The sequence below is a fragment of the Castor canadensis genome, chromosome 5 (genome assembly GCF_047511655.1).
Source record: "Castor canadensis chromosome 5, mCasCan1.hap1v2, whole genome shotgun sequence".
NCBI lineage: Eukaryota > Metazoa > Chordata > Mammalia > Rodentia > Castoridae > Castor > Castor canadensis.
This window is the reverse complement of record NC_133390.1, coordinates 177,420,885-177,442,691: the sequence shown is the minus strand read 5'-3', so window position 1 is coordinate 177,442,691 and position 21,807 is coordinate 177,420,885. Positions and strand designations below refer to the sequence as shown.

The 21,807-nt window shown below is 41.6% G+C and overlaps 1 protein-coding gene across 9 annotated transcripts in view; it reads left to right on the top strand.

Moving 5' to 3' along the window:
• LOC109690606 (putative serine/threonine-protein phosphatase 4 regulatory subunit 1-like) overlaps positions 1–21,807 on the top strand; it is an 86,833-nt gene that overhangs the window by 44,404 nt on the left and 20,622 nt on the right. For 8 of the 9 annotated variants that reach the window (XR_012448326.1, XR_002212812.2, XM_020170057.2 and 5 more), the window contains exons 4-6: positions 2,825–2,931; positions 4,163–4,305; positions 14,262–14,408. Coding sequence is in view for 7 of the 9 variants with exons in the window: in XM_020170057.2 (XP_020025646.2) it covers positions 2,825–2,931; positions 4,163–4,305; positions 14,262–14,408 (397 nt within the window). In the remaining 2 variants the exon portion in view is untranslated. The remainder of the gene's footprint in view (positions 1–2,824; positions 2,932–4,162; positions 4,306–14,261; positions 14,409–21,807) is intronic. The other variant, XM_020170059.2, reaches the window with a different exon arrangement.

Here is a 21,807-nt window from a genome sequence, read left to right as displayed (position 1 = left end):
TAGTTTACACATCATACAGTGTACCACCTTAAAGTATACAAGTTGATGGTTTTTAGTATATTCACAGAGTTGTGAACTTTAAAACGTTTACCACCACAAAAAGAAACCATGTTCTCCATCTGTCCTTAGTCCCCCAGCCTGGGAATCCACCAATCTCCTTTCTGTCTCCATTGATGTGCCTCGTCTTAAGCATTTATAAAGAGGTAATTGCAGGATGTGTGGTCTTCTGTGACTGACTTTTCACTCAGCGTACTGTTTTTATGGTTCATTCATGTATCGGTACTTTATTTGTTTTTATTGATGAATAATATTCCACTGAATGGATGTACTGTATTTCATCTACCCATATACCAATTGATAGACACTGAGGCTGTCTCCAGCTTTTGTCTTAAGAATAATGCTTCTGGATAATTGATGAACACATTTTCAAAAATTAGGCTGCCTCATTATTGAGTTGTGAGAGTTATCTGTGTATTATGTGCAAGTCTTTTGCCAAGTATTTTCTCTAATCTCTGGCTTGTCTTTTTTTGTTTTATTAATGGCATGATTTGGGGAGCAAAAGTGTTGAATTTTGATGAAGTCCAGTTTATCAATTACTTTATTTTTTGCATTGTCTATTTTGGGACCTCAGAAAAATTGCTAACCTAAGTTCAGAAAGATTTTTTTCTTTTCGGATAGTTTTATGTTTTAGCTCTTAAATTTATAATGCATTTTGAATTATTTTTTGTGTATGACATGAGGTAAGAATTAAGGCACGTTTTCCCCTCTGAATATCTATTTTTTCTAGTATCACTTTTTGAGAAGACTGTCCTTTCTCTGTTTACCTTTGTAAAAACCACTTGGTGATACATATGCGTGGACCTTTTTCTGGACTCTGATAATGACTTTTACCTATTTCTTCCTGTAGTTTTATCTTCTGCTGTATGTAGTGTGGCGTTCTACTATTAGGTACATAGACATGTAGGATTATTAAGTCTTCTGTACAGTTTTATCCCTTTATCATCATGCAATAACTTTCTTTATCCATGGTGGTATTCTTTGTCTAATATCTACTTTTTCTGATGCTAATATAGCCACTACAACTTTCCTTTGACTATTGTTAGCGTAAAATAATCTTTTTTCATCATTTGATTTTTAACTTATTTGTATCTTTATACTTAAAGTGTGTTTCTTGTATGCATTGTACAGTTGGGTAACACTTTTCTATCCAGTGTAGCAATCTTTGTCTCTTAATTGGAATGTTTAAAACAGTTACACTTAATGCAGTCATTGGTGTGATTAGGTTTATGCCTGTCACCGTGCTGTTTTCTTCTTGTCACATCTCTTTTGTTCCTCTTTTTGTTCTTTATTTGCCTTCTCTTGGATTAATTGAGTATTTTTATGATTTCATTTTGTCTTTTTAAAATAGTTTCTTAGAAATAATTTATCATTTTGTTACGTTAGTGATTGCCTCCTAGTCTTTATGCTGTATCTTGCATTTTACTTATACATGTGTTTTAAATCCACAATACACTATTATTATTTTTACTTAGATAATTATTTCTGAAAGAGTTTTACATAATAGGGTGAAACTTCATATACCTACCTATGTGTTAACCATTTCCAGTGCTCATTACTCCTTCACGTAGGTTCAGATTTCTATTTGGTGTCATTTTATTCCTGCCTTAAGGTTTTCTTTTATTGTTTCTCACAATTCAGTGATGAATTCTTTCCACTTTTGGGTGTTTAAAAGTATATTTTTTAAAGTTCTTATTTTCTGTCTTGGGTGGTTCACATTGGCCTCCTGGGGTGGAGGATCTGTCCTTTTGAATACGCCTTCCTTGAGTATATCCCCATCACTCATCAGGAGCCATTCAGCTCTTACAGTTAACCTGAACAGAGATCTCAAGGGTTCTCCTTAGTAGGCCCCCACTAGCTCAGAGCATGCTTGTGGACTCTGTCACTTGATGCTGTAGTGACAGTCATATTTTCTCCTCTGATGGCACCTCTCCTGTGTTTCAGGTGCCCGAGTGCTCACAGTTCCTTTGTCACCTGTGGCCTCATGGGAGCTGCCCCAGTCCTTCTTCTGTTTTTCAGCTTCAGGCTGATGTGCTCCTCTCCTGTATGTTGCTGGGGCCTTGTGACCAAGGGCAGCTTCACTTTCTTGAAGTAACTACCACTGCTGGCTTTGTCTCTTGGCCTTTGATTCTCTTGACCAAACCTGCCCATAGCTTTCCTTATGCTTTCAAAAACAAGTGAGCATTGTATTCCTTCTTGTTTTATGGATTTTATGGATGATCTGCTTAGGGAGATGCAGACTAAAAATAATAAATATGGGAAATGCCTGAATTTTTAGCTCACTTGGGACCTTGCACTTGCTAAGCAGGTGCTTTGCCACTTGATGCCCCAGCCAATTCCGGAAATTCTAAAAGTTCCCTCCAGCCTCTTATAATTGCTAGTTCCTCATCTCTAGTCACAGAGAGAACCAGTGCATGTCTCTCTGGGCCTTTTTCTTTCTGTGTTTGTGGGTTACTTAATTCCCTTCCACTGTCCTGGGCCTTTTCTTCCAAGAACATCTAGACCTAAAGAATCAATCAATGAAGAAGGAAAAGATTTTTCCCTGTCTCCCGTAGACAGTTTCAAACTCAAATGACTGCCAGACTAGAAGGAATGGGTTCCAGTTCCACTACAGTTTTGATTCACATTAGGATACCCATCTCTGGACAGCCTTTACTGTTCTCTGCCCTCCTTTAGGATGCAGGTTCTTGTGATCCCCTACTCCATGGTCCTATTCCTGTTCCTCGAATCCTTCAGTAACTGTGGAAATCGTTTCTTGTCTCCACAGTCAGATTATTGCCAGAGGACTTCTTGATGTCTTGCGGGACTTCAGCAGCAATGAAGAAGACTTTCGAACAGTAATGGAGATTGTGGTCAGACTGTCAGAAGATGGAGGTTTGTATAATTACTATATAATTTTTCCTTGCACATTCCTAAGAAATTACGTACAACTAGTGGTTGCTGAATTTTAAAAAACTTGTTTATTAATTGATCGGCTTTAAGCATTGTCTGACCATTTTATCTGAAAATGACTCAAATTGTCCTTACTTTTGGAAAATTAGAACGACTTAATGGCTATGAATGCTGTTTGCCCTGGCAGTTAGGCCTTTTGTGTTTCTCGAATTTTGCTAAGAAATACCCAATCAAAAGAGGTGCTTTGGATTAGAACAATCCCAGTTGTTAGTTTCTCTCACCTGTGATCTCTGTGGGCTAATCTTGATTTTTCTTTCTCTTCTACCTGCCATGATTGCTATTCTGGAAGAAAACCACATTGCTGTACGGCAGACGCTGTGACTTTGTCTGCCTCCCCACCCCCGCCACACACAGTAAAGATGAGTAAGATGAATGAGTGGTGGGCTTGCCAGTCCTGACAACTGCCCTGCAGCCCCCCCTTCCCTGCACTCATAATGAATGGAGAGCGGCTGCAGAAAGTTCCGGAAATCTCAGGCCCTAGAATTTGATCATTTTAACTGAAAATAGAAAAATAAGCCTTCCCCCTAGCTCCCATATTAGTTTAAAATATTCATACGACTATGACACAATGCTTTTAAAAAGGCCCAAGTGGATGTTTTGAGTCTTTAAATGGATTCTCTTTGTAAATGAGTCACCATTTACATGCTGCAGCAATTACGTATTTGTGTTAAATTTGATGTGGTGTATCGGAGCTAGAGCCTCTCTTTTGTTTAATGCTTTACCGTAGGAATAATTGGGATGCGTGGATTGTGGGGGAGTGCATTTATGAAAGAACTATTTACAATGTATACATTCTGGCTGGAGTTAAAATAAGCGCAACCCATAGGTCTGCTATATAAGCCATTAGTTGTAATGGCTTTTGGACGCTGGCCCAGCACGCAGATTTCTTGCTCCTTCCTCAATTTATATATGGCTTGTTATAATAGAGTTGTCATTCTCTCCTCCTTTTATATTTTTATATTACCATACAGCTTATTAGCTTTTTAAGCCTGTCTGTAACATAAATACTCAAAATGGGAAATGATTTTTAAACTGCATTTGTTTAATTTCCTTGATGAAGTATTTTAGTAAGAAAAGCTAGAAACTATCAGGATATACTATGTAAGATGCTTGGCTTATTCTTACAATTCCTTCTCATTTTTTGTTGCTGTAGAGCCCACAGTGAGGACCGAGCTGATGGAACAGATTCCTCCTGTCGCCAGTTTCTTACGAGAAAACAGATCAGATTTTCCTATGGTGCTCTCTGCATACCTCATACCTCTTGTAGTGAGGTATCTGACTGACCCAAACAATCAGGTTTGAAAATTGGCCACCTTAAGATCTCTAGCAGATTCCATGCAGTCATATTTTAGCTGGTATTCTTAATTCAGAAAACACCTTCGAGTTAATTGACTTACAGGAGAAGGTCCTCTCATCCTGTGGACCTCTTATCTGCAGATTTTGTCTTTTCTTTAACTTTTTTTGTCATGGAAGTGTGTGGACGTACACACAACAATAGAGAGAATTCGAAAGTGAGTGCTTGCGTACTCTTCACTGCTTCAACCATGGTTAACATTTCAGTAGTCATCCTCCCATTAATCTTACCCAGATAGAATCCATCCCAGATGGAGGCAATCCCGAAGCACCCTATCACTTCAGCTGTACACCTTAGCATGGCTCTCTAGGAAATGAACACTCTTTTTAGAAAACATAATGACAATACCATTATTATAATCATAAAAATTAGCAATAGTTACGTAATATTATCTGATATCTAGTCTTTGGTCAGAGTGTCCCAGTTTTCTCATATATATGTGGGTTTTCTTCTTCTTTGTTTTTTTTTGAGACAGGGTCTCAGTATGTAGTCCACACTGTTCTCAAACTCATGATCCTCCTGCCTCAGCCTCCTGAGTATTGGGATTACAGGTGTGCACCACCACCTCACCTAACTGAAAACGTGTTTTTTGTAGGTAGTCTTTTCAAATCAGAATATAAACAAGGTCCCTGCATTGGATTTGTTTGATACATCTCTGAATTAAGTTCATAACAGCTGTGCTCACTCCACTTTTCCCATCCCTATGTATCTATTGAGAAAACCAGGCCATTAGTCCTGGCTGGTTGCATCTAGCGTTCAAGTGTCCTTCTCTTCCAAGCATTTTCTAGAAGCTGGTAGTTAAGTCCAGAGGCTCAGTGAGACACCTATTTTCTGTTTTCCTGCTGCCTCATGTTCTGTGTCCTGATGTTGAACCTGGTCACTATCACCTGCAGGTGTTGTCAGCCTCACCTTTCCCATGAAGCTTGCTACCCACCTGTGAGAAGCCACAGTTGGCACTGCTGAGACCCAGTGTTTCATTGGAGGTTGGGCAGTTCTCACATTGGATCCCATCCCTCCTTCTTGATGTAACTAGAGTTCTTCTGTAAAGACCTATCCTTATTAACTACTTAGTAACCAAAAAATCTGTCTGTATAGAAAAGACAGGATAAATCTATATTTTCTCTCTTTATTTGCCAGTTTCCAGAATAATTAGTTGGTGTCTTAATAATCTGCAAAGGTAGTCCATTAGGTTTTTAAATTTGTTGGTTTTAGTAGTATTATGAACTCCCGAATTTTAACATATTAAGTAGGTTTCAATCCATTGTGGGCATTGTTCTTTTTGATCAAATTGTTCTACTTTTAACATGTGGGAGGCCTTAATGTTGACCCCAGTAGACTTTGTAGTACACCTGTACCCAGAGCTGGCCATTCCTCCAAGGAGGTTGGGTTCCCTAACAGGCAATGATGAAAACTCAGAACACTGGCACCAGGGCCACTCGTAGCTACAAGCTGGATCTTTGTTCCTAGTGACAGAGCAATTTATTTTTTAAATAAAATCCTTCATAAATTTATATTGATACTTCCAACTCAAATTTAGAATTACAGAGCTTTTACTTCCTTGACTTCGTATTTGTATTTTTTTCCCTTATGATACAGATCTTGTTTCTTAGTAACATTAATGTGTGTGTATTCAAAATGAAATCCCCATAGCATTGCTGACATACAATAGGAATACTGAATGTAGGTTAAGATCTCTCTGCACTTCTTTTTTATCTTTACATTGCATGCACTGGGGACACAGTCACATTCATGTCACTTGCATCACTCTAGTAGTTAAGGCACCAACTTGATACACAGTTATGTTCATTTGTTTTTAATTTGTGTGATGGGTGAGGGGTACCGCTGTGGTATTAGGAATTGAACCCAAGGCCTTGCATGTGCTGGGCAAGTTCTGCAACTGAGCTGTATCCTTAGCCTGCTTTTGTTTTGGGACAGAGTCTTGCCAGGTTGCCCAGGCTGGCCATGAACTTGTGATTCTTCTGCCTCCCAAGTAGGTGGGATTACAGGTGTGCTTTACCATGTCTGGCTGGGTTTTTTTTGTTTTTGCTTTTTGAGACAAGGGCCCATTCCATTGTCCAGTTCAGCCTTGAACTCCTGGACTCAAGTGATCTCTTGCCTCAGCCTCATGAGTAGCTAGGACTATGGTACATTTCACTGAACCTGGACTTTTTTTTTTTTTAACTCAGATCCTTCACTGTGAGCCATTCCGCCAGCCATTTTTGTAACAGGTATTTTCAAGATAGGGTCTTGTGAACTATTTGCCTGAGCTGGCTTTGAACTGTGATCCTTCTGAGTTCTGCCTCCTGAGTAGTTAGGATTACAGGCGTGAGCCACCGTCACCTAGTCTAGACATTTATTTTTAAGAATAGCTTTAGCTTTTACATTTTGATTTATAATTATTTTAAATGTTTACTTAATTCCAAGGTTAAAACTCTAATAAAACAAAATATATTCAGGAAGTCTGACTTCCCTCCCTTTCCCTTCACCTGTCCTTTCCCTCTGCTCTAGGTAACTATATCTTTTAGTGTTTGGCTGTTCTTATAGTTTGCAGATTAAGTCCTTGTGTTTTGTACCCCATCTTTCCTCCTGTGTGCAGTGCCATGTCCTTCTTGCTGTTCTGCCCTGCTTTCCCTATGCAACATGCACTGGATTCAGGGCCACAGCAGTCTGTGGAGTTCTTCTTTGCTCCTTCTTTCTGCAGTATCCAACCCCATTGGGGGACAGGGCATAGTTTATTAGACATTGAGGTTATTTCTAGTCTTTTGCCATTTTAAAATTGATTTGAGGAATAACCTGCATCATTTCTATTTGTGCCAGTGTGTTTGGGGGATGGCTTTCCAAAAGGGGTAAATATATTTAATTTTTAATGATTGCCAGTGTTTTTATTGTCATTATTTTCAAGAAATTCTGAGATTTTGGCTTGTATTTTTTTCCCTCTTCCAGTGTTTTTAAAAGAGTAGATACTCAATTTTAGCTGTTAAGCAGTGTGACAGGACTCAATGGAGTTTTAAATAAGGAAAAAGTCATCCTATTTCCATTTTCCTAAAGTGGGTATTTTGATTATTTTTGCATTTTCCTCTCTGGGTGCTCACAATGTTCCCACTTGGGTCTAATCGTAACGTGGTGCAGTTTCTTCCATTCTTTCATTTGTTTCGACAGTTTCTGAGTGCCCATTAGGAGCAGAGCACAGAGTGTTGTGCCTAGGGATAAGAGTTGAGCAGGACTGATTTTCTGCCCTCAGAAAGCTCGTCCATGGACCATAAACATTTTTCCTCCATTTCTTCATAGTCTTCCTGGTTTTAATTTTGTTGACTGTTTAGAGCTCCTTGGCTTTTCTTGTGCTGTAGATACAGTAAATGTAAAGGATGCACTTTTGCTTCTGCTGGCTTTTCTTTCTCCTTGGACACATTTTAACAATGAGATTACACCGGGTTAGGGATTTGACATTTTCTTGATCTTTGTCATCTGTTGTTGCTGTATATTTTGTTCTGGAAGAGTAGAGGTAGGAAGGGTGGTTTCCATCACAGGATCTATCTTAGCATCCGATGCCCACTTTGTGTCTATTGAGGAAGTGCCTGGAGCTTGCCCTCCCTACCATCAGTCCAAGCTGACTCCCACTTGGGCCTGCAGCCCACCTTCCCCTGCGCCTACCCCCCAGTAGCTCCCAGCTACCTGCTGTCTCCACAGCTGTTGTGTATCTGAGGGTCCCTCCCCAATCTGGTCTCCCACTCTGATCACCACTCTCCTTTCCTTTCCTCCACTGCCCTGGCTGTCCCATCCCGCCCCCAGAGGCCCTTGGCTCCAGGGCCTGCATTCACTTCCTGTTCTTCCTCAGGTGCTCCTCTCTTCCCCATCTCTACCATCACCTCCATATTTTTGCCCTCCGACAGTCCTTCCGCCTCACTGACTGCCTGCGCAGCCTCACCTAACATCCTCCACTCCCGATTACTGAGCTCTGTGGTTGGTGGGAGGGAAAAGGTGAAGGAGGGAGAGAGGAGCGGAGGGAGGTAAGGTGTCCAATCACACATTGATTGGTGCCATTGCAAATTTATGGGTTCCAATCGCAGCAGGACCTGCAGCGCTGCTTGGCAATCCTTTTCCTTGTCCCTCATCAGCTGCTTTTCACATTATCCTTGGCAGTTCTCTTAGACCTTTGCCACTCTCATCAGGCCCCTCACCTCGCCCTGCCTTGCGTCAAGCAGGTGACCTTGCCTTTGACATTGAGAAGAAAATAGAGGCCTTCAATCTTCATCCCCTATTGCAACAAATGGAACCACCATCTGCTTTATTCAATTCCCCTGAGTGCAACCTGGGAACCGTTGGAACCCTTCCCTCTTACCTCCTACATCCAATTAGACATAGCACATTTCCTTTGTTTCTGTCATAAACACCTAACCCTGAAGGCACCCCCTTCTTCACGTCCACCATCTTTAAGCCCAGAGCTGTGAGAAAGTCAATGTTATTGAGTCTATTCAGACTACTTACTCCCTGGGGCACAGCCCAGCCCTGGGGGCCACCTCTCCTATCCCAGCAAGTTCTACCATCAACCCTGCCAGGGTCTGCTCATCTGGCTGTGCCTGCTCTTCCCAGTGTCCTCTCTGCCCCTGTCAGCGTCCACCTCATGTTAACAGATGCTGGCTCTCACAGACACACACAGTGGGCCACTGGCCCTGCTCAAAGGTCCTGTAGAGTTAGGATTTTGGTGTGGCAGAGACAAAGGGTACTTTGACTTTGGGTGTGTCTGCCGTGTCCTGCCGGGCATCAGCCTCTCCTGCCAGCCTGTTCACTGGCAGGCACCTTTCATGGCTGCTGAACACCAGTCATGTAGGTGAGGAGTGCGCTCAGAGTGCTGGCGTAATACCTGAATTTCAGGGAGGACTGCTGCTGCAGCTTCCAGTGGTGGGTGCCATGCTCCAGGACTAGTGTGGATGTGTCCTTTACTCTTCCCACCAAACTGGGAAGTATGGAGAATGCTCCTTATATGTTCATTCTTGTCAGAGGTCAGGAGGCTGAGGTACAGAAAGTGGGATTGTGGCTGGATGTGGGACCTGGCTCCTGAAACTCACCTGTCTTTGGGGGTGGTGAAAGCTTTTTTCTGGACATTGTACCATGAGCTTTTTACCCATCCTCAAATCCGAACCCCTGACTGTTGGAGTGCTCTTATTTTCTTGACCTCTGTGGTGTTTTACTGATTTGTGGAGCTGAAGTAGTTATAAACTCTGCTTATCTTAAAGCTGCATTTCATCAGCAGACCTGAGCTCCTGCCCTCTGGTTTTGCCTTATGGCTTTTTAGACGAGCATCTTCACTTTGCTCTCTGGTTCACAGCTTGCTTGTTTTGCAACTCTCATTGGCTTTTCTCTTCCCATTATGATCATACCTCAGTCTCCCTTGTCTCTGTTCCCTGACCTTGACCCAGAGTATGCCACACACGCCCTTCCTCACAGCTGAGCCCTTGATGGAGGACCTAACTGCAGCCTGCACTCGGCTCTCATGCACAGATGTCCGCCCCTGGGCCACAGCTGATGCTCCTGAAAAGCCAGTCAGTGGACTCAACTGATAGGCTCATTGGAAAATCCAATCCAGTGCTTTTTTTTTTTTTAATGTCTTAAAATATGTAATCGCAAAAAAGAATATTGTATAATAAACACCTGTATATGTACCATTGATACTCGGCAAGTGTGCTCAGCTTGCAGTTTTGCTTGATTTAGAGCTCACAGCTATGATTCCTAAGTGCTCTCTACCCCTCCCTGCCATAGAAACCGCCACCCTTCACATCCAGGTTGTCACAGTCACCCCATGTGCGAAGTGCTTCTGTGTCATTGGGGGCTTTAACACTTCGAGTTAATGATACAGATTCTGCATCCCATTCTGCTGATTGCTTTGTACCTGTGCTTTAGGTCCATCCACAATGGTCATTTTCAACATGAGAGCTCGTGTTTTTATTCCTCCGCCATTTAGTTATTTCACTGCAACTGCTTTTTCTTTGCTAAGTCTGTTTGCTCCGTTTGTCCCTGTTAAACATTTTGAGCTTCTGAGGAACCTTTGCCAGATACCCACCAGGTATTTAACACTGTTCCACCCGAGAAACCAGGATGAAAAGGGGACCAGATATGTCCTTAGACCCTCCTGAGACCTGCACCAGGACCCTCTAAACTCTCCTTGTCCGGGTTTCAGGCAAGAGCAGCTTTGCTGATAGTGACAGCTGGTGTTCTTTTGGGCACCGATGTCCCAGATCTCTCCTCAGCCCTTGGCATCTGTGAAGTCCTTTCATTCCCAGCCCTGTGAGACTGGCTAGTTCTACAGATGTTCCTCAGTTTACAGTGATGGTGCAAAAATGTACCAAGACAGCCATTCTGTTTTTCACTCTCAGCACAGTATTTAGTAAGTTACATGAATACTCCATACTATTATAAAATAGACCATATGTAAGGTGATTTTTTTTGCCCAACTGGGGACTGATGTAAGTGTTCAGAGCATGCAAAGTGGTTAGACTATGATGTCTGGTAGGTTAGGTGTATTACATGCATTTTTGGCTTAAGTTAAAAATGTTAAGTTTGGCTTAAGTTAAGTTGAAAACTTCAGATGGGCTTATCAGGACATAAGCGCATCACAAGTCTAGGAACATCAGTATAATTATCTAGTTTTGCAGATGAAGAAACTGAGGCTTAGAGATGCTAAGTCACTTGCCCAGATGAGTCACCTAGTAAACTGCAGAATAAGGACCAGAGCACAGCAACAGATTACCTGCCAGAGTCCAGAATTCCTAAGCACCCCCTCTGGGCTTCCATAGTTTTCTCTGCCTCTTCCCTGACCTCAGGAGTGCTTGAGTAGCTCCCAGTCTCCATCGCTAGTCCCTGGGCCTCTGCTAGTCCTTGAGGGTTGGTGTGCTATAGGATATTACTGTCTTTGGACTTCTTTTCTTAATAATCCCAGAGCTCCCTAGGGGAAATCCAGCTGAGAGCAAACACCAGACTGCTGTCTCCCACCCAGGTCTGACCACCACTGCCACAGCCCAGTAGAAGGCCCACCTGAGGTCCAGTGAATCCCCTGGAGCTCGGACTCTACTACTTAGCCCTGCTCTCTTGCTGTCTTTACCATCAGTCTTGTTCTTCCTTCCGTTTCGTCCATTTTGGCTGCTCGTAGCCTGGCAGTCAGCAGGGTTGCTTTTGGTTCCTGTGATCATCAAAGTAGCTGTTGGGCAGGGTCTTGGCCCACCTTTCTTCTGTCTGCTAAAACTAGAAGCTCCTCCCCTGTGCTCAGCCTTCAGAACCAGTTTAGATTTCCACACTGTCACCCTGTTTGAGACCCAGTGTGGCCCTGATTTTTAGCCCTTGGTGGCTTCTCTTTGCACCTAGAGTGGGTCACCAGAGGTCTTAGTGGGGTATTCGGTATCTTTCCCAGTCCTACCTCAGCTTGCCCCAGCCACTTGTTGTGCCCTTCCTCCCTGGCTCCTAAATCCTGTCATCTGGAACTTGTCTCACTTCCCCTTAGCTCATCACATGAACCCTTTGAAAACATGCTGTTTCCTGAATCTGGCACTCCCTTCATCACCCCTTTCCTGACTTGGTGGGGTGGCTATAACAAAGTACCACAAACTGGATGCCTTAGAACATCAGACCTGAGTTCTCCTACAGTTGCAGAGCGAGAGTCTTAAACGAAGTGTTGTCGGGATTGGGCTCCCCTCCTCTCAGGAGGGTGGGGGAATGGGTGGTTCTGGGGCAGCTCCTTCCTCAACTCTCCCAGCTTCTGCTGGCTGCCAGCTTTTTTGACCTATGGCCACCTCACTTGACTGTCTCCTTCTTTCTGTAGGCAGTCTTCTCTTCTTCAGTGCTTTCTCCGCTTGTCCTTTTCTTGTAAGGCACTTGTGATGACATTCAGGCCTGCCCAGCTAATCCTGGATGCCCTCAAGGTTCTTACCTTAATTGTGTCTGCAAAGGTTCTTCTCCAAAGAAGGTCACTGTGTTAGTCAGCCTTCCTCTACTATGTCAGAATACCTGAAACAGTAAACTTTTAAGGAGGAGAGGTTTACTTTGGCTTATGGTTTCAGAGGTTTCAATGCATTGTCAGTTGGCTATGTTGCTTTTGGGGCTAGGTAAGGTAGAATATCATGGCAGGGAGCATGTGATAGAACAAAGCTGCTCACCTCATGGTGGCCAGAAAGTAGAGAGACAGAGACTGTCATCCCTTTATCCTCTTGAAGAGCACAACCCCAATGACCTAATTTCCTTCTACTGGACTCCACATCCTAAAATGTTCTACCATTTCCCAATAGGAGATGAATTCTAATATTGATGAATTCTAATATTGTTCTAATATTGAAGGCAGCCAAGCCTTCAATACATGAACCTTTGGGGGACATTCAGAGTCCAAACTATAACATTCATATTCACAGATTCCAGGGATTTGGTGTAGACATTTATTCTTGGGAGCTGCCACTCAATACACTGCCTTAGGAGGCTTCTGTCTTTTTACATCTGGTTCCATGTCTACTGCTCAGGGCCTTCCCCTCCCTGTCTGCTGTGACTGCGTCCCTACAGCTCTCTGTGCATCCTCTTGCAATTCCTGGGAGAGAGCCAAGCAGCAAGGCAGCATTGAGTATCTCTCATCTCTGGTCTTCTCATGTTCTCTGCTGCTGACATATGCCATACCCTCAGGCAGTATTTGACACCTTAGAGTCACTGTGGACATTTGCTTCTTCTAGCTGCACCCAGTTCTGTCACCATGTTGGGCAATATTGCCAGGCATCACCTTCCCGTATGTGGACAGCAAGTATGGCCTCGTCCCTCCCACCTGGGTTGTTGCAGTTGGTGCCTCACTGACCCTTCTATACTCGGCCTTTCATCTTTCTGATGCTGCTGTCAGAAAGATCTTTCTGCAACACCATTTTTCTCTGTTGTAGCAAGAAGCCCTGGTGTTGCATTGCCTCTGTGGCCACAACCTCCCAGGCATGCCCTCTTGTACCCTCCTGTAGACTGATCATGTGCAACTGTCTGTTCACCTCTGGGCCTGCTAACTATTTTCTTGTCCTAGCCATGAATTGCATATTTCATTACTTTCTCTATAAACCAGTATATACATGTTTTCATTTCTCTAAAAATTTCTCTCCAGCTTGTTTGGATCTCTGAGTTCTAGGCTTGTTCACCCCCATGCCTACAGCAAAGAGCAAGCATTTCTCTGCCCTCATCTCTGCTGGCCGAGGAGTCTTCCTCTCTGTAGTGTCCCATTGTGGCCAGGCTCTTCCTGGGCCCCTTCCTCCACTGCACCAGGAACAACTCACATCTCAGGTGTGGCCTACTGGGGCTTACAGAGTAGCTGGAGGAGGGCACCCTGTTTTTAGATTCATGTACTTGTGAAGGAGGGAAGGCACCAAGTCATCCATTCATTCAACAAATCCCCATAGAATGAAAAGTTTTGTGCCACGTGCTGCCAGGTCCTTGAGAAGACGTGCTGGAGAAAGAACAAAACAGACACGGTACCTGCCCTCTGAGTTCACCCTCCGCAGTGGGGGAGACAGGTGACAGTTATGAATTGTATGCCAAAAAAACCATATATACATACGTGTGTGTGTGTGTGTGTGTGTATGTATATGTATGTATGTGTGTATATGTTTATGCAGAAATGTGGAGCAAGAACTGTGGAGGAAGAGTACAAGGCAATACTCAAGTGTAGATCAGGCATGTGGCCTGAATGGAGTTCAGGGTGGAGAGGGCTGGGGGCTGAGAGTGGAGAAATGGTAGTGCCAGTTAGACCGAGGGGACCTCGGTATGGAAGGGCCAGAAGACTAACTGGTGCACATGCAGATCCAGAAAAGATAGAGTCCAGCTTCAGTGTCAGTCTTGATCCTGAGAGCACCGTTACTTATTTTGTGTTTTATCTTTTGCTGTTTTTCTCCTGTAGGTTAGGAAATCGAGTCAGGAAGTGCTCTTGATTCTTCTGGAACAAGACCTAATTTTCCAGCATGATATCGAAAACAAAGTGTGTCCTATTCTGCTGGAGCTGTCTGCCCCAGATAGTGAAGATGAATACAGAGCTGAAGCTGTGAGTGTAAGTCTGTACAGGGGTGATTGTCAGCACCTGTTGGGACTGTCCCATACTTTGGTTTCTGCAGGTCTTGAAGTTTCACAAATGTTCAATTTTGGCCAGCACTGTTCCCATAGACAAGATAGTCAGGGAAGTTCACCATGCAGCCCAGAGCCTGTTTTGGAAGTGTTCATCCTCAGAGCACATTGTTTTAAGAAGGCATGGCTTGAAAAATCACAGTGATAGGGGCAGCTGGTTTAGGCCTCTGCTGGGCAGGATGCTGGACTCCCTGGTAGATACCTGAACCTGCTTGCAGCCTGGGCTTTGCTTTTCATGGGAAGGAACTTTGTATGTTATGTGCAGCAGTGTTACATATTACGTTGACAACTAAAAAAATTAGTAGACCCACTTGTTTCTTTAAGCTATGTCCATAAACAAATAAGAGTCCCTGGCACATTATCGACAGTGGTTTGGAAAAGCTCTTAATGAGAATGTTTGTGCTCTTTCAGTTAAAAGTATGCAGCAAAAGGAGCAGTGCAGATAGTCAGTGTCCCCACTCTTCAGTCATTTGTGTGGTACCCTTGGGGTCTGTGGTTCCATGCCCATTATCGCGGATAGGTACAGTCAGGACTTCCTCTTTGCTCCTGTACCCCTTGTTTGGAAACAGTGGCTGATGAGCCCATGCTGGTTTTACCACCCTTGCCAGATGCTCTAGCCTGACTTTGTACCTTTTCTTCTGTGCTCCGAGGGTCATCACAGGCCATCTTATTTTCTTCAGCTGCCACTCCTCAATTGACCCGTGCGAAGGATGCTATATGCTTGACCCTTTTCTGTTTGCAATATAAAAGTTAGAGCTCCAGGACTACTCATCATCTGAGGACGTACCTGTACATAAAGGATTTAAAAAATCATAAGCCTTACTTTGGAGTACAGTAAAAGATAGGACATAGTTGTCTTCTTGTTTAGAAAAGAATGATGTTAGAGAAAGGAAGTATTTTCTTTTCCAAAGTGCAAAACCATTATACACCATGAAGCTGAAAAATTATATTGCAGTATCAGAACATTTGGCAATTATTCTTCATTTATGTAAAAGTTTTCTTCAGCTATGTGCTAAAGGTCTGGCTTTTTAAACTAATTTAATTTTTTGCATATTCCATATGTTTATAAGATGAATCAGGCTGAAGAATAATTGATTATTAAAATTCAAATTCTCTAGAGTTCTTTTATAAATTTTGAGTTTCTCTATAAGAAATTAAATTTATTTTGCAAAATGAACCTGGATAATAGCATTTAGCTGTGATATTTGGCAGCTGAGCAGTGAACTTTGCCCACTAGACCTCCTTTTTCATTTAGAAGTTGGTTAGGTGAGTTTCCAAGGCTACAACTGACAACCAAGTATCTTATCCCCAAAGACTGATAATACCATGAAAAGCAATGCTAATGGCATTTTTGCATGATTTTTATTTTGTTTGTTTCCAAACACTCCATTCCTGTCAACAATATCCTCTCTTCTTTCTTCTTTCTTTTCTGTTTTTTTTTTTATGGAAATCCTTAGAAAAATCTAACAAGCCTTCCACAAGTCATCTGCACAAGTCACTTGCGGAACAAGTTAGTTCATATAAATTGCTTTCTATCAGAGTGAGTTGTTGGCTCATGGCTACAGGTTCTGCTTCACGTGTGATGGAAGGTCCTCGTCCTGAGCTGCCCACCATAGTGCATATGCGGTGGGGACAATCAGAGACAGCAGCTGAGGAGTTCTTGTGCAGCTCACCTGCTGGGACAGGTGTGGGTCCTGGTTTCTCACACCCATGTGCATTTTCCTTGATGAGGTCTTTTCTGAGCACCCTAAGCAGCATTAGTGACTCTGCTTTCTGTAGTCAGAAGGTTGGCACATATTTGTCTTCTGTCACTTTGCAATTGAGTTGTAAAGCTCTGTTTGTTTACGTCCCCCTGAGATAGTGAGCTCTTTCACCACAGTCATGGCGTCTGTATCATCAGCACCCAGCACAGTGCCAGGCCCGGAGTCAGTGCTGAGTAAATGTTAGTTGTTAGATGAATGGGTTGGTAAAAACTGCAAGAGCTGAATCTTGTAATTATATCTAGACAGGATACACAGGCCACTGGAGACCAATTATAATTCCTCTTGCTTACAGGGAGGCCATTAGCATTCTGAGATTGTAACTAATTGTCAGAAGCCCATTTTTCTCTCTCAACACGTTTTCACATTAAGGCTTCCTCATTTTTTGTCGTCATTCCCATTTTAAGCTCATTTTTATTTGTGCATTTATTTAAAAAGAATGCTATGGTCGTGCTATAAAGAATAGTTGGCTCCAAGCAACTAAGTGAAGATTGTCACTCCCTATAAGCGGTTCCCAGGGCCACGGAATATCATTTTTTGTCTCTCCGTGTGCTGACTTTTAATGATTCTGGGTTTTATAGTGGGTAGTAATAAGGTCATGTGGGTGTGGCAGGTGGGGGAGGGGTGGACGGAGATGCTGGGAACTCTTTAGTCACCCGTTGCCCTGGATACAGAAACCTCACGTTCTCATTTATTGCAGTTGCCACTTTGTACAACTCTGCTAAGCATCAGATCGGAAAGATGTGTCTTCTGAGTTTGAAGACACAGCCTTTTCCTTATTTGTGTCAGTGGGCTGTTTTCTCCTTTCCCCCACCCCAATTAATTTTTTTTCTCCTCTTGTCTGCACATTCCAAATGCAGTGATGTGTGGATTACCTAAGATCATTTTCACTATAAAGCAGTAGTGCTGTGCACCTACTGACATGATGGGCTTCAGAGACAGGAAGTCCTCCACCCTTCCCTCCCTCCCTCCTTCCCTCCCTCCCTCCCTCCTTCCTTCTCTCCTTTTAATTTTTGAAGAGACAGTGGAAGAGTTCTTTTTTTAGATTTAGGGGGTATAACTTTTCTTTTTGTTTTAATTTCAAATTTACAGAAAAGTTGCAAGAATAGTAATTTGAACTCCTTATACCCTTTATCCAGATTCTCGAATACCTAATGTTCAGCTCTACTTTTTCTTATAATTCTTTCTGTCCTCTCCAAACGCACATACATTTCTGAGCCATTTGAGAATAAATTGGACACTTTGTTTCCCTTGACATCTTAGTACTTCAGAGTGTATATCCTAAAAATGAAGAAATTTTCTCGTACACAACCATTCACAGTTCATTTCGAAATGTTGTTGTTTGTCAAGGGTCCAGGCCAATCTGTGTTTGCATCAGTGTGTCACTCTCTTTGGTTTCCAGTCAAATGGAGCTGTTCCTGAGTTTTTGAATTTTTTAACACTAAGTCCAGGCTGGTTCTTTTGTAAAATGTCTTCCAATTTGGCTTTGTCTGGTGTTAATTTGATGATATAGTAGGTAAGAGACATACCTGCCATGTTTTCCAGTATGCAGGTCTCCCTCTGGAAGTGATAAGCATTACCTTGAGACTATGTGTGTGAACTCTTTCTCCTCAGACTCTCACCTGCTGGTATTTGTGACTGTGGATGATTGTAGCTGGCTTTGTACTGCGAAATAACCTTTCTCCACTGTTAGCTAGCAGCTGGTTGAAGACTTTCATGTCTGTATTCCAGAGGGTTGTTGAAGGCAGTTTTCTTTTCCTACTACATCTTTGTCAGGATTCAGAATCAGGGTTATCCTGGTCTCAAAAAATGAGGAGGGAAGTCTTCCCTCCTCTTGTTTTCTGAAAGATTTTGTTTAAAATTGGACTTATATTTTTCCCTGAAATATTTATTAGAATTCACCAGTAAAACCTCTGGCTCTGGAGTTTTCTTTGTGATTTGTTTTTTGATAACAAATTCAATCAGATTTCATTTTTCTTATTTCATCTGTGTCACTGGTTAAGTTGGATATTTTAGAAAATTTATTAATTTCACGTACCTTCTCAAATTTATTGGATTAGAGTTGTTTATAGTATTTCTTCATTATCCTTTGAAGGTCTGTAAGATCTGTATCCCCTTTCATTTATGATACTGGTAATTTGTGTTTTCTGGTTTTTTTTTTTTTTAATCAGTCTTGCTAGGTGTTTATCAGTTTTATTATGTTTTTAACCCAATTTTTGGCCTTACTGATTTTCTTTGTTGTTTGTTTTCTTTGTAATAGATTTCTACTGTTTTTTTTTTCTCTCTTCAACTTTCTCAAATTCAATTTGCTTTTATTTTTCTAGCTTCATAAAGAGGAAACAATAGTTTTAAGCCTACATTCTTTAACATTTTAAGTGTTTGAAGATGCATGCTTAATGTTTATGTGTTTGTGATTTATTGACCTTTTTATCATTAAGAAATGTTTTTGACAGTAATGTATATAATGCAGTGTGCTGTGGTGTTAATATAACCACTAGCACTTTTATGTTTACTGTTTATTATAATGTTTTTGTTTATATTCTTTTACTCTCAACCTGTATATTTATATCCAAGTGTTTCTGCTTTTGTTAGCATATGGTTGGGTCTTGCTTTATATCTAGTTTGATAGTCTCTGTCTTTTAATTGGAATGTTTAGATCATTTTACTTAATGTGATCGTTGTATGTTTGAATTTATTTCTGCTTCTTTACTATTTGTTTTATGTTTTTCTCATCAGTTTCTTTTCCCTCTGTTCTTTCTTTCTTTTGGGCTAGTTGAATATAAGATTGCAGTTTTAAAAAAATATAGTAACTTTTTGGGGGGTATGGGGGACTAGGGATTGAACTCAAAGCCTCACACTTGCTAAGCAGATCTCTACCTTGAGCCTCAGCCCAGGTCCATGCAACAGGTACAGTTTTTTTCACTTGCTTTCATCCTTAGTGCTGTTGTTTTCACATATATTACATTATAAACCTGAAAGTACAGTTCTATAATTTTTTAAGAATTAGATCTTTTGAAGAAATTGGTATAAGAAAAATACGGCCTTTTTATACTCTCATTTTTGGTGATTGCCCTTTCTTTTCCTAGATCTGAGTTACCATCTGGTATCATTTCCCTTCAGCCTGAAGAACTTCCTTTCTTACTTTGTGTAGTTCAGGACAGCTGATGATGAAACCTCTCAGTTTTTGTTTATCTACCAATGCCTTTATTTTGCCTTCATTTCTGAGTGGTAGTTTTGCTGGGCATAGAATTGAGGGCATACAGGTTAGTTTTTTCCTTCTTATAGCATGTGAAAAACCATTCTGTTGTCTTCTGGGTCTCCTTTTTACTCATAGAAGTCAACTTTCATTCATTTCTGCTGTTCTATATGAGGTATCCTTTTTCTCTGGCTGCTCTTAAGATTATTCTCTATTATCTTTAGATTTTAGTGAGCTGTATTTATCCTACTTTGTGTTCATTGAATTTCTTGGATTTGTTTATTGATACCCTTTACACAATTTGGGAAGTTCTGGCTATTGTTTCTTCAAATATTTTTTCTTTGTCATTTTCTTTTTCTTCTTTCAGTCTAGGACTTAATGATACCAAGTTTTGATTCTTAATATTCTCCATCAAGTCTTTGAGGCTGTGTTTTTCTTCAGTCATTTTTCTCTCTGTTGTTCAGATTTGATCATTTTTATTCATCTGAAGTTCAGTGACTCGTTTTGTAACAGTTTCTTCAAAGCCTTTTTCCAGATCATCTTGGTGTTGATTTCCATTGTAACTTGTATTATGGGTCACTTTGTCCTGTGAACACATGAATAGTGGTTTTTCTTTTTTTTTTTGTAGTAGTGTTAGGGTTTGAATTCAGGGCTTCATGCTTGCCAGGCAGTTACTCTTACCACTTGAACTTATTACCACCAGCCTTATTTTTTGTGTTGGGTGTTTTTGAGATAGGGTCTCACAAACTATTTGCCTAGGCTGGCTTCAAGCCACAATCCTTCTGATCTCTGCCTCCCAAGTAGCTGGGATTATAGCATGAACCACCGGTGCCTGGGCTGAGTAGTGATGTTTGACTGAACGCTGCAGGGGGTCTGAATTCTGTTGTGTCTCTCTAATGTGGTTTTTCTTTTTGTCCTAGTAGGTAGTTACTTTGGCTGAGTTCCCATTTCCATCTGATCACCATTGTGGTGAGCAGTAGCTAAAATCTCTGCTCAGTTTGTTTACTTTCTGGCTGCTGGGTCCTCTGGAATCTCCCACACACATACGTAGTTTAGCAGTCAGTTTAAGATTTGAACAGACTTTATATATAGATTTTAGACCTTGATCACAAATGTCTCCTATTATAGTTCATCATTTGAATTGTGGCCTCCCTTCCAGTCTCTACCTTTTGGTTGTTCTTCACTGCTTTCAAATGGCTGTTTTTATGTTTATAAAATTTCATACAATTCTATAATTATTATCCATAGAAAGTTTAGTCCAACTAAGTTTGTATTAGTCAGCTTTCTTGTAACTATGACAGAGTACCTGGCATAAATAACCTAAATGGAGAAAAGGTTTATTTTGTTATTTTTAGTTTCAGCGGTTTCAGTCCATCTTGGTGGGGAGAGTATGATGGAGCAGCTCACATCTAAGTGACCAGGAAGCAAAGCAGAGCAGTAACAGCAGTAACAGGAAAGGACCAGGAGATACTGCTTCCATGAGACCCCTTTCCCCAGAAAGTCTACCTCCTCCAAACAGGCCCTGCCTTCCATGGTTCCACCAGCTCCCAACAGTCTATTCCTGTTTCAGATCCATCAGTGGATTAAACTGTCCGTTAGGTCAGAACCCTCATGATGTAATCCTTCATGAATGCATCCTCACAGACACGCAGAGGTCCTCTTGACTGATCTCGTAGACATTTCTTAATCTCGTCAAGTTGATAATCAAGATGAACCATCCCAAAGTACTGTTATTGCTGGATTCTTTCTCATAGTTCCCATTTCTCTGATAAGATTCCTAAACTGTTCATTCAGTGTTGCTGCCTTTCCCTTGTAGTACTCAGTTGTATTTATAATAGCTGCTTTAAGTTCTTAAAATCTGCAGATTCTGGTATTTGGGGTTGTTAGGGGTTCGTTTCTACTTACTGATTTTTCTTCAGAATGTGGGTCACATTTTCCTAGTTCTTCTAGGATGCTTATTGGTCTTGTTTTTAGTAGCGCTAGTGTCATGCTTAATTTTTTGTTTTGTTTTGTTTTCTGTTGTATCTTGTTAACATTATAGAAACTCTGGATTCTCTTAATTTCCTCTTTAGAGTGTTAACCTTGTTCTAGGAAGCAGCTCCCTTTTTGTTTCCTCTGCAATAGGTAGCGGCTATAAGTGCTCAGTTCTTTCAGCACAAAGTTACAAACCTCACTGTCTCCCCTAGGCGTGCATAGCTCAGGGGTCAGCCAATGATTAGGGCAGGATGTAGTCACAGATGTTGAGGCTTCCTTCAACTCTCCTCTTCCTTCCTTCCCAGGATCTCTGTGCTTACTTTCCAGCTGCCCTGGCATGCTCAATCTCTGTTTTCTGATAGCTTTTGCATGAGATCTAGTGACCCTGCATCATC